General features: G+C 39.3%; 1 protein-coding gene across 2 annotated transcripts; it reads left to right on the top strand.

Moving 5' to 3' along the window:
* Positions 1–3,884: 3,884 nt before the first annotated feature.
* Positions 3,885–13,073, top strand: si:dkey-229b18.3 (uncharacterized). Of its 2 annotated transcripts, XM_058787049.1 has the most exons (8): positions 3,885–5,054; positions 5,130–5,284; positions 7,955–8,028; positions 8,127–8,361; positions 8,727–10,945; positions 11,176–11,385; positions 11,981–12,083; positions 12,167–13,073. In XM_058787049.1, exons 1-7 carry the CDS (start codon positions 4,984–4,986, stop codon positions 12,080–12,082), a joined length of 3,066 nt encoding a protein of 1,021 aa, XP_058643032.1. In that variant the 5' UTR covers positions 3,885–4,983; the 3' UTR covers position 12,083; positions 12,167–13,073. The 2 variants fall into 2 exon arrangements, with proteins under 2 accessions (XP_058643032.1, XP_058643031.1); XM_058787048.1 differs by having other exon boundaries at positions 3,885–5,284.
* Positions 13,074–13,154: the final 81 nt, after the last annotated feature.

Below are 13,154 nucleotides of genomic sequence, written 5' to 3'. Positions count from 1 at the left end.
TATATTTTTTGATTTTCCCAGTGATTTACAGCGTGAGATTGATTAGTGTTGTGACAACCAAAAAATAAAGATTTGAAAACAGTTTGAGTTTAAAATATTTTGAACTTTACACTCAAAGATATACATCAAGAATCAGCATATGAATCTCAGCAATGGTGACAACAAAAAGCTTCTTGCTGCAATGCAGCAAGCATTGCGACATGAATAAATTATGCTGCTGAATTGTCCACTTATTTTCTTGAATCCTTACTATGTGCTTTTATTTTTGCTTTTGTTTTTGTGTTGAGTTTAAGTGGCGTTTTGTGATGTTTAGAGTTGATCTGTTTATTTATTTTGTGGATAGTCACCACAAAATTGTGATTCATATGCTGATTCTTGATGTGTCTGTCTAAATTACATCAAAGCTTTTTTTTTTTTTATGGGTTTTGTCTTTCATAACTGACTGTTGAGAAGTGCTTGTTCTTTTGCTCTCCTATCAACATCCAATAAAAGAAGAGACACCGGATAAAATCAGTGAATCAGGAGCAAGAGAATGATTGTACTTATCAATCTATAAACAACAATACCAGATTTGTTTTTTCTTTGATTCTTTTTTTGCCATAACAAACATGTTTCAAAAACACATTGTTACAGCAGCCAAAGAAAAGTTAATGTTAAAAATTCAAGGTTCAAGAACCCAACTAAAGTAAACACTTATCTCCATCATGGTAGTGAAAGAAAAAAAAAACATCTAAACCTCTGTAACTCTCAATAAGATCTTCTGTAGACATCTGACAGAAATAAAGCCAGTCTGGTAATAAGTGCAGCTGGTGATGCTGTTTTAGGAGTTGTTTAATCAGATCTTGAGAGATTTAATGACTTTTCATAAAGTGACTGAAGACTAAAGAGATTTCATTTGATTTCATCTGAAGCTGTGGCTGAAGTCAGTTGCGGTTCTTGTGTTTCTCTTTCATTCAGTGATTCTGTTTGTTAACAGCAGGTGTCCATCACTAATACACAATCATCACTTAACTAATCACAGAATTATCTCATTAACGTTTAGCACTGATTCAGTGTTACTCTAACACTCTGTAGTGTGGACACAGTATAAGTGTTCATTTAAAACTGAGGATTTTGTTGTGGGGTTTAAAGGGTTAAAGATGTAAGCTGAAGAAAATCAGCATGAAGTGTAATTTAACAGTAATAAACTAATTAATTTACGGCAACACACTGTATAAAAACAGTAACATGCTGCCAGTAGATTACCGTTAATCCAAGGAAAAAACAGCAATATAAAACATAACAGTCCGATTTAACAAATGAAACAAGTTAATTTCACTAAAATATTAGTGAATGTTTATAGAAAAAAAGTTATGCAAAGTCGTGAACTGATAAGTGGAGTAAATATTAATCTGAACTGTATTAATGTGTTCTTGCACAAGAGAGATCTGTTAGTTTAATATAGTTTTGTGGGTCACCATTTTGCTGGAGAGTAGAGCCTGTGCTTCAGTCAACGATGAGCCACAAACACTGACGTTCTGCTGCTTTATTTAAAGACAGTAACTGTGGAGTTGCTGATACAATGACTAAGCATTTTAGTACATAAATGTGTGCTGTTGCTAGTTAATGACAATCTACAAAGATGTGAGTAAAAGTCATGTTTTGGTTGCTTTGTTATTACACTTTAAGTGTTTGCGGTTTTATATTAAGAAATATTTCTTTTCAATGGACTCGAATTAAATAAATTCACTGTACTAACCACATATAAACACTAGCTTTTTTTAAACTCGAATGGTTTAAAGCAGGTGTGTCAAACTGCAGAGTTTAGTTCCAACCCTGCTCCAACACACATACCATGTAGCTTTCAAATAAGCCTGAAGGACTTGATTAGCTGGACCAAGTGTGTTTAATTAGGGTTGCATCTAAACTCTGCAGGGCTCCGGCCCTCCAGGAACTGAGTTTGGCACCCCTGGTTTAAAGCACATGGTATAATAATGGTAACATACTGTAAAAATGAAGAGCTGTAAATTAACAGTACAATGCTGCCAACCACAGCTGCCAGTAGGTAACTCTTATTTTACAGCGCAATTTTTTACAGTGATGTCTAGGTAGTGTAGACCAGTGGTTCTCAAACCTCTCCATGAAGTACCCCCAGCACTGCACATTTGTCTCCCTATATCTGACACACTCACTTCAGGTCTTGCAGTCTCCACTAATGAGCTGATGAGTTGAATCAGGTGTGATAGATGAGGGAGACATACAAAATGTGCAGGGCTGGGGGTACTCCAGGACAGGTTTAGGAACCACTGGTGTAGACTAACCGTGCACTCTTATTAAACCTTGGCAGGACTACATGAGCAACCGAATCTATCATGGAAGGTCCACAACAGTATGTGGAAACTTCATGCATGGCAGAGCCAATAACAAACTGAGCCATGTCATGTGGTTGGTTGAGCCATCCTACATCATTATCAACAAATGGAGGAGTGTACATGTAACATAACCACGGCAAAGCACATTAGCAGGCTGGAATGTTCTTCCAGTGGCATTGGCAGATTTATGTGGCACTTTCATGGCGCCTTGCATTGTGGATCTGGTAGAACAATATTTTATTGTTTTCCTTTTATGTTCCCTATGATTAGAAGGACAATAAATGAGTTTGACAACCCAAAGCTGATGATGTTTCAGCATATAACAGCAATGTTCCTGTAAAAATGACAGGCTGTTCTGTAATGACACAGCGTGACTTCATGAAAGCTATTGTTGTTTGGATTCTGACTCTTCTTTACCAGTAATCCTGCACTGATTCTTGACAGTCGATTACCATTACAATGCATAAGATGCCGGTTCCTTCTCTTTCAATATCTCCAAGTACTGTTTCGTTATTTGTGAGGGTTGCTATTGAAGACATAATAGAATGTCAAGTTAGGTTTGTTTTTAAGATATTTCACCACAGTAACTGGGTTTATTTTCTTGTTCTTTGTTAGCTACTCTACATAGAAGAAACCAAAAACAAATTACCACAGTTTACACTTCACTAAACAACACCATTTCCCAAAAATGTAACATACACTTGCCAATATTTAAGGGAAATGGGAAGTTTCAGCACATCAGGCGGGGAAATTAGTTTGAATAATGCTATAGAGTTTTGAGTAAGGGAAGGATCAATGACTGCATTGACAAGCCTCATTGGACAGTTATGTTGAATCATGTAAAAAGTAATATGGACCTGTTTCTTTGCTTACCAGTGTCAATTACATATATGCATCACTGAAGATGTCATTAAAATAGCTGGTGTAACCATCAGACAAACACAGGCAAAAATACAATAATTAAGTCAAGTGTGCTGTTTCCCATGCCCAATACAATAACATAAATATGACATTGTTTAAAGTAAAAATTAGAGTTGCATTCATACAATAAAACAATATTTGTTTCCTCTAAAATAATTCCTAATTGTGTTGTTTTTATAATAGTTTAATAATAAAAGGTACACAGTACAGCACTGCGTTGAAAATATACGTTTATTTGAGCATTTTCCTCTTTATTCATTTAGTGAAATATACAAAAATGAGAATAGATTTGAGCAACCATGCATACATTGCACAATGCATTAATAAATAATAACCTTAACTGTGACAAAATCTATAGACACATTAATCGTGCAGACAAACACGAGAATGTGTATCTTCATATGAGGAGCTAAAATGAAAACGAGTCGAAACAAAATATTTTCGCACTGTTGTCCTTTTTCATGTTGATAAACTTGACACTAAGTAAGGTAACGCTGACGTCAACAACCTATCTTCGTGTAGGGAAAAAGTAGGGAAAACAGCCCGCTGAGTGACAGCTTCAAGGGCCAATGGCGTTGTCTGCAGTCGCTGTTCTTTAAAGATCCAACCAATAGGCATCGAGGAAGGGAGGGGGTGAGGCAACTGGGCGTCGAGGCGAAGTTAGGTTGACGAATGGCAACCAACAGAAGACTACGAGTTAAAAATTGGATTATTTGATCATCTGACTGGCTTTAATGTTACATGAACGGACTCGGAGCGCATTAAGGGGAACCCGCGGATGATATTGCTGATTTCGGAGGCCGCCGTTCCATTTCGATGTGTTTCGGGGAGACCACCGCGTATCGCGCATAGGTCGCGCGACAGATTAGCCGCGGCGTGCTTAGACCGAGTTCAAGAAATCACAAGTTGCACGCGCGAGAGGAAGACCCTTCCGTGCGATTGTTACCGCCGCCCGCCGAGACGTTTGGGCGCTCGGATCTCCGATTATGACGTAGTTGGCGTTTCGTGATACATTGTTGACTCAAGTGCAGTTACATCTGATGAAAGAGGCCCTAAAGTACCTGACGAAATAATAATAATTTCATATTAACGGATGGCAGCCACTGCATGTTTGATAGAGTGAGAGGATTCAAGACATTTGTCATTAGATTGATTTCTGTGTGATTGCGTCTAGTTCGGTTTCCCAGGACAACCAGGCTATTGAGAAACTTACCGTCCATGTCTCCAATTTTTTGTCATAATTTATATTAATTATAATCAGTGGTCGGGATTAATTTATGGCTTTTGATAGTGGAAGTTGCATCTCTGTCGTGAATTCAGTGCCTCGTGGAGTTGCTGTCTTTTACGTTTGATATGTGATGAAAATGCCTGGTACACCTTAAGCACCAAAGATGATGGACTTTACTGTAAAATATTTCAGCTACTAGTCCAATTCTTCTTCAAAACAGCAATCTGGATGTTTGAGACCGGTTAAGAGAGACTGTCTTATTTATTCGTAATATTATTAATTACGCTTGCTACTTAAATATCCATATTTGCTGCGAATCTTCAACCGATGGTAAAACTTAATAGACGCATCTCTGATTGCAGAAACGTCTCAATGTCGGTGGATGAAGAGCAGTTAAAAAGTTCTGCTTTTTACACAAAGAGAAACGATTATAACCAAGCTGCACTGAAAGTAGAAGCGTCTTGAGAAAGAAACCTGGTCAAAATGGCAAGTGAATGCACCTACAGTGCAAAGTATGACACCGATGACACCTTTCGCAGCACTGAACGCGAGAGGTATGTGAACGGCGGCATCGCTTCCGTCGCGTCTTCTGCCTTCTTCGAGGTCATGGGCGGCTCTCTTTACCGCAGAAAGTTGGAGAAGGGTTTCGTCCAGTACCGGGAGGTGCTGGCTGAAGATAAGCGACTCCAGTCCATAGCCGCCTTCCACGAGAAAGGACCAGGCAAGTCGCACCACACCCTGGAGGACACATACAGACTGGTGGCAGAGCACTATTGGTGGGAAGGTTTGTCATTTTCTCTAACAGTATTATTATTTTTATGACTTGTTTTTACAACCGATGCATTATGTTTAAGTGTCTGTTTTGATTTAATTTTATGTATGAACTTTGAATCAAATCATCATTGTGAAATTGAATGAATGTTTTAATTAGTTATTTATTAAACAGTGATACTATTTATAATTGTAGTATAAATAATTGTTTATGAAATGTATATTTAAGCAAGCTTAATATAAGCATTTATGTATTTGAGATTTTCTGCAAGACGTGCAGAGATTGGAGATGCAACAAAATCTATGCAAATGAGCAGTGCAACTACCAATGAGAGTCCAGACAGTGGTCTGCCACCTGACACAGTTAAAATCCCGCGGCGGAGACCTTTAGCTAATGTTGTCTCTGTGAACGGGGCTTTAAGCTTAAAGTTGTATATTTCTAAATTGACAGTGAATGAACAGGTAGGGACTCTTCATAGCCATTGCTTGCTTACTAAACTTGTAGTAAACTTGGAAGCTTTATTGATATTTTTGTCCTGCTGCTTGATAATATCTATCACAAAGGCATGTAGGTTTTTTTTTTTATCACATCTAGCCATAGCTGTCTTTACACTTGTAAAGTGACAGAGAGGACGGACAATTTTACATGTGAGTTACAGGCACAAGAAAACAATGTATCAAGCACTCAAAAAGTCACAAATGTTGCCTTCTCACACTCATCCCACATAATCTCTGAATTAAGGGTTGAGGTGCTGCAAATCATGCTGCATTGCTTCCTTATGGAGGATTTTATGGTGGCACAAATCTCCCTCAGGGCCACTTATCTAGAGACTTCGTATGATGTTTATAATACCTAAACTGCTTTTGGAATGTCAGATATATACATTTAGTTATGCTTGGCATTAAACGATAGCTCTCTGATTGAGCATCTGGGCTGAAAGGTTGTTGGTTTAATTTGAAGATGAGGTGATTGATCACTTAAGACACTTAACCTTGGGTTATTCCAGGAGCACTGAACCTGTTATTTGTGTACTAAATGCTTTGGCTAAATGCCTATTTAGTGAATTACTGAGAGGACATCATTGATAGAGAGATAAAATGCACTGGCTAAAATAATCCTCAGAACTGCCTAATGGTTCAGATCATTGTTTGAGCTCCACATTTATAGCCAAATGCTAACTAAACTTGTAGATTGCTGACCGTAATGATTCATGACCATTGAGTATTCGGCTCAATGTACAATGCATTTATTTTAGGGACTGTCCCTCTGGAATAATCTAAGGTTATGTGTCTTGTGATCTGTCACCTGAACAGTCATAAAAGTTCATGGATTATTCCTTCTGGGTTTCAAACCCACAAATTTTAATTTAGATCTTTAACCTCTAATCTACACCACTCCACAGTCCTTTGAGAATAGTTTGCAGGATGGCATATTTGTTGCTTCACTCTCACATTGGTAAATCAGGACTTGTGATGGGAGTAATAAAAGTAATAATATGAGCTTTTGGTGTGCTGTCATGTTTTCACTGAATTGCACCATGAGAGATTTCTCAATACAGTTTATTAGGATATTTTGTCTGTGCCACAAAAACTTCAACAAAAAAACTAAAAAGAATTTGCTCAGAGAACTTGTAAAAAACTAGAAGAACAAGTACTTCTAATGAGGATAAAATGCTTAAGTCTAATTCAAGATAGTTGTAGATCAAATTTGTGGATTAAAAATGCTGATGACTGATTAGATTTTGTGAGGTCATTAGCAACGTTGATTAATTAAACTGAGAGTGAAATTTATGAATGTATATGATATGAGGATCAAATTTGTATAAAGAAACAATATTTTAAAGTAATGCCAGTTTTCAATCCATTCAATCTTATATATGTTTATTTCTCTATTTCAGTTGGAATATAAAATGCTGCATAAACCATTTTGCCTTTTGAGTCATCTTTGCCTCAGACCCTCATTTATGTTTTTAAGTAAACCCAAGTTTGCTATAGGCCTTTAAAATTAAGTAAAAATGTGTTTACCATGCTTAACCTCTTTTTCCTTTTGCATAGGGTTAGGTAACAGCGTATATATTAGGGATCTGGTGATAGACACCTGTTTCAAACACTCCTGTGTGTATCTGTGTAAGCCCTCGTTGAAGAGTGTGAAAGGTGCATTTACAACATGTTTTTGAAGCAATGATCATTGTAGCCAATCACAGACACTGTTGAGCACGAGAACACAATGGCCAATCAGATGTGTTTAAGAATCTGCTCAACAGTGTTTAAAATGCTAGGGGGAAATGCTGGTACCGTCACATTTGTAAAATTTCAGTACTGATTTGGTACCGGCGTTGGTACTTTGGCAAATTTCTCATTCAGCTGGAGTGTTGACTAGTTGTACTATGAGATGGGCATGACCGAGCTCTCTGTTCAAAATTGTGCTATTATTTTTATTGCTGAGCACAAAATTCACCTGCTGCTAAATGAGATTCCTGCGTTAGCTGTCAGCTGCATAGTTTGCAGTCTTAATCAGTGTAGTCTGTAATGTGAAAGTGAAAGAGAATGGGTGATGCCCACACAGAAGTTACACACAGAACTGATCTACTTGTGGAATTAGGAGTGGTCTGAGAGCACTGACTTTCTTTTTTGCATAGACAGATCCTTTTCTGTAATAATTTTGTCCTATTCTTCATTTTAGGAATGTATTTTCAAGTCAGAGACTATGTCTTTGGCTGTGAGGAATGTCAACACAGTCAGTCTGAGAGATCAGTGGTAAGATTGGTTTTTCAAACGTATTTATCCACATCTCAGTCAGGATTGCTTGTTTGTTTTGAATTTATCTCTTACTTTCACTTTGTCTCTGTCTCCAGTGTTCTGATGTGGGACTTATCTCCAGGATTGTGGAACCACATAGTCATCAAGTCTTAAGTAAGCTCAATAGCCAACGGGAAGCAGGGCTCTTCTGTGATATCACACTGAAAACTGGTGGTGGTCAGTCTTTCGTCGCCCACAAAGCAGTCCTTGCAGCGGTGAGCGAGTACTTCCAGGAGTTATTTACTGAAATGGACTCAGCCACTGATCCCCAGTCACATGTTGACCTCACAGGTATGGTGCAGTATATATTCAAGATAAACCAGTTCAAAATCAGTGTTTGTTTGTTTGTTTACACTTGTATCAATTTAAAAAGGGCATTATTGAAATTGTTGAGGATATTTTAACTTTTTTATTTAGTTTACTTGTTACAGGGTTTCCACAGTCATAGAAACCCTAGAATATTAAGGAAAGTTAAAATTGTAATTTTCAGGACTGGAGTCATGAAAAAATAATTCATTTTAAGACTGAGCCTCCCACATTTGTGTTCCAGCAGATCCTCAACCTTTAGACAGTCATTTTCCTATGACAGCACATTTATATCTTGTATTTTATCCTTCAGGGCATTAATCACTTATCATTTATGGTTTCTCATATAGGTTTCAGTGAGCAAAGCTTGCTTGCTTTACTTGAGTTCTCATACACTTCCACCCTCAATCTGAATTTGGACATCTTGACAGAGGTTTGTGCCATGGCCCGCCATTTACGCATGTGGCCTGCCCTTGAGGCTTGCTCTGCTATAAAAAGGGAGCGAGAGACTTGTCAGTTACGTTCCAGAATGCACAGTTCTCCTGGGGAATCAAATAATTCAATTCCTGGACCTTTCAGGAGGGACCACTCCTCAACTTCAGAAGGGAAAGTGAGACTCGAGAGGAGAAAAGAGGATGAGGAAGGAGAAGGCTCTGGGTCTTCCTGGAACATTCAAGCACAGCACAGAGAACACACTGTTGATAAGGTCACAGATGAATCTGAAACAGAAACCTCAAACCCTCAGTTGCAATGCCAAGTCCTCTCCAGTTTTCAGGTGGAGGAAAATGGCTTTCCATGCAGCCCAAATCGCAGAATGAAGCTCATGGATTTCAAATCTCCATCCTGCAAGAGAAAATCATCCTCCCACCCTACATCTTCAATCATCTCAACATCTCCTTGTACCTCTACTCGTTCTTCCTCTCCATCACGCCGTCTGCTTCGTTCCTCACCTGGCGCTGCACTTGCTTTACGCAGACTCCTGCCTAAAATTGACCTTTCCACCAAGAGAAAGAGGAAGTCCTCTTCCTACCGGTCATACAAGCCCCAGTGTGAATTCTCAGTGACTCCGTCCCAATCTCAGGCAAATTCTTTGACCCGTGTTACCTCAGTAAAGGTAAAGGACGAGGATCTGGAGGAGGAGGTATGTAACACAGTCCCTCAGGATGAGGTGCACAGCCCACGTGCTCAGGAGAAATACCGTCTTCTTAGCTTCCTTGGTTTGCAGAGGAAATCCCTGGTACCTGGTCCAGAGGAACTGTCCGGCTGGGGGCAGAAAAAACGACTTAGGAAGTTAAAAGTCAGTGATTATTCACTCACAGCCCGACGTAAACCTCGTGCACAGGGTGTCCCATTGAGTTTCGGAACTAGTTTAGGGGTGCTTGCCACTGTTAATCCTACTCTATCCCTCTGTGACATGAGCAGAATGGACTTGCTGAACAGACCAGTGAAAGTAGAACCTTGGAACCAAGAAAGGTCCAAAAGGAAAAGACATGATCCTGCAGGGCAAGCTGGGCAGCCAATTGCAAGAGCTACTCGTAGTAGGTCATTGCTGCAGACAGAGTCCAGTGCAACAGATCGATCGCTCAGACGCCACCACAGAAATGAAGATAAAGCACCTTCCCACCCTGCACGAAGAGTTAGAGTACCAGCACACAATGCCTCTTCCCCTTCAAAAAGCACTATGCTCAGGATAAAACAGGAATCTTCGGAAAGTGCCATCCTGCAACCTATTCATCGTCGTAATACTGCCTACAACCCCCAGGGAACTTCTCTTAAAGCAACAGGACGTAGGGGTCGCCCACCAGCAGATCGTACAGTAAGGGTAGCCACAACAAAGTTGCAGCACACAAAGCGGCACAAACCTGGGCGCCCCCCAATAGACAAACCTAAGAGCTCAAAACAAATAGAAAGCAAAACAAAATGCAACCATGCTACAGGAATGCCACATGCAAAGCACAGCAGAGCTGAAAGAGGAACACAGGTGAAGGAGAATAGAAAAATTAAGGAACGTGGCAACAGAAAAGAGAGTCCTGAAGTTCCGTATGCTATTGTTAACTGGGATACTTCCAACCATCAGCAACTTCACAGTCATCCCCTTTACAAAACTATAAAGGAAGAGCCAGCTGACCCCTTGCCCCTAACCCAGCCATTCCCAACCAGCGACTCCTCGGACCTGGGTAAGCGTCAGAGCAAACCACCCATCAAACTGTTGGATCAAGGCTTCCTTTTTGGCTTCTGTCGGTCACCAAGTGGCATTAAACGGGAGGAGGAGAGTGTGGACATCTACCTAACTCATGGAAATAGTTCCCATTGTGATTCATCACCTGGCATAGTGAGAAGAGATCGGGTGAGGGCTAGGATTATGCCAGACCGGACAGGTCTAAATGGGCCTCACTGGGCTGGACTTGGCAACAGGCACTCACCCTTTTCCCAAAGGACTGCTCTTCAAGTGAAGACTGAGAGGGATGAAACAGGAGTTTCCCAAGGGTCAAAGGTTAGCCGAGTTTCTAGACACCCCCAGGTCAGCAAGAGGAGCTGTAAAATCAAGAAAGAACCTACAAAGACAAAGGTGATAGAATTTTTCTTATGCTAGGAGATGCTGATGTTTATTCTTATGACAAAGGCATGTTACATAACTGTTGTTTTGTAAACTTTTATGGAGTCTGGTTTGGGGAAGTTTTACTCGAGAGTCAGTCGTTAGAAAGAACAATACTAAATTTAAACTAGTAATAAACAGAAAATGACACTTGAAAAGGATAAAATATTTATTTATAATTTTTTTTTTTTTGTCATTTGTAGAATGTAAATAAGCTGCTTCCTCTGAGCAGTCGGCGTTCCGTCCTACTGGAATCCATCCGACGGGCACGTCTGAAACAACAGAAGGGTCCTCACAGTCAGGCCTCCAGTGGACCACATGCTTGCCTGCAATGCAGAGCCTCCTATAGGGACTGTGATGCTCTTATTATGCACCGGATCAGGCACATTGAAGGCAAACACTGGCCCTGCCCGGTATGTATAATGTCTCCTGAGGTCCTGGAGGTGCTCCCTTCCCTTCCCTTCCCTGCAATATGCCTGTTAGGGCTGGGTGATATATCGCATGCGATTGTCATGAGCATCTCGTCAGTAAAGCCGGTTCTGTGATTAGTAGTAAATCTCCATCACCTGCTTTCAGGTGGAGCGGCATTTAATACACAGACCCGTAGTTCACTGATAATGAACGTGATATTGTGTAGCTTGTCAAAGGCAATTAATCTGCGATAATGAACATGATATTGCGTAGTTTGTCAGTGATCTACGGCTCTGTGTATTAAATGCCGCTCCATTTGAAAGCACGTGATGGAGATTTACCGCTAGTCACAGAACTCGCTTTACTGATGAGATGCGCATGATCCTGTATACTGAACAAAGTTTATTGTCCTTATTGTAAAAAAGTATGCGCATATCCAGCATATTGATAGAGCAGCGTGGGTTTGAAGCTGCAGAATTTCTCAATCCCATTTCTCCTTGGTCACTCCATTTCAGTCTCTCTGCTTTATAAATGTTCTTTTCCCACATAGACATTGTACTTCTATATCTGGTTTTCATATTTAATTCTCTTTTGCAGTTGTGCAGCAAAACTTTCTTCAGACAGAGAAATGTGAGGAATCACATAAGGACCCATAATCCCAAGATCTACAAATGCCGCCAGTGCATCGCTGCTCAGTGAGGTCAGTCTGTAATCCAGAGAATATTTTCATTTGTGTTTGAATTTATTCCCATGATAATTTAAATGTATTGTCTTAAATTTTAGGTAAAAAGCCACAGGATTAAATGAAGAGGAGCAAAGCTTTGTTTCTTTAAATATTAACGCTGTAAATACAAAGGATCTGTGATGTATGACAATGAGGTTCAATTTATTAATGTAAATAATGTTATGATGGTTTAAATTGTCTTTTTCCTCACAATAATTGTTGTTGTTATTTAAGTAACTAAGCTGAAGTTGCTTTGCAATTGATACAGATGTGTTGAACCATAACTTGAACCCATGGTGTATTTCTCAGGGGGCGGAGCCTGATGGTTTAAGGTGATATATGTATAATGAGAATTGTGTAGAATGCTTTAAATTTGTTACTACTAATGTAATTACTGCAGTTGTTATTACTATTGTTATTATGATTATTTTTTATAAATGACATAATCTTGAGTGCACTTAATGTTCGCTTTGTTTTGAAACCTAAGAAAGATGCGATGGACTGGGATGTACTTGAATGATTGTTGGAGTGGAGCCGGTGGACTGCCCTTAATGCGTGGTTGTCTGGCAATGTTTTAGAAAATTATTACAGAAATTAGTCAGGAATTTTAAAATGAAGGTTTGTTAATGGGGTCAGAGTTATTCTAAGAATCACAAAATGGTTAACCTACATTGGTGAAATACCATTATTTTTGGTATGTACCATTTTGTGAAAACATTTGGCTTTTCAAAATGAGACAGCGACTGTGTCTTTCAAATAAGGGAATCCCAAAATGTCTAATGTGATGCCCCCTCCCCCCCTTGATAATTCCTTGTCTGACTTTTTATGCATATCCTTCTTTAACATAAAATGCAATGGACTTATATGAAGAAGTTTTAAATGTTGAGGTGTTTTGTCTGAAAACACAAGTTGAAAATGTAGAAAGACCAAATAGCCATATAAATAAATTTTGCAATTTAAAATTTACACTTTGCTTCATGTCTATCTTTGAACATTCAGTAGTGTAACGAGCCAAAATACCACAGTACAAAGTAAAAAATAAACTAT

The sequence above is a fragment of the Onychostoma macrolepis genome, chromosome 09, assembly GCF_012432095.1.
Source record: "Onychostoma macrolepis isolate SWU-2019 chromosome 09, ASM1243209v1, whole genome shotgun sequence".
Taxonomy (NCBI): Eukaryota; Metazoa; Chordata; class Actinopteri; order Cypriniformes; family Cyprinidae; genus Onychostoma; species Onychostoma macrolepis.
Note: the sequence above shows the minus strand (reverse complement) of the source record. Positions and strands in the feature narration are given on the sequence as shown.

Excerpts from the sequence above, each read along its gene's own strand:
- si:dkey-229b18.3 (XM_058787048.1), top strand. The coding sequence starts at position 4,984 with ATGGCAAGTGAATGCACCTACAGTGCAAAGTATGACACCGATGACACC. Across the intron at positions 10,946-11,175 it reads AAGAACCTACAAAGACAAAG|AATGTAAATAAGCTGCTTCC; the intron begins GTGATAGAATTT and ends TGTCATTTGTAG. Across the intron at positions 11,386-11,980 it reads GCAAACACTGGCCCTGCCCG|TTGTGCAGCAAAACTTTCTT; the intron begins GTATGTATAATG and ends TCTCTTTTGCAG.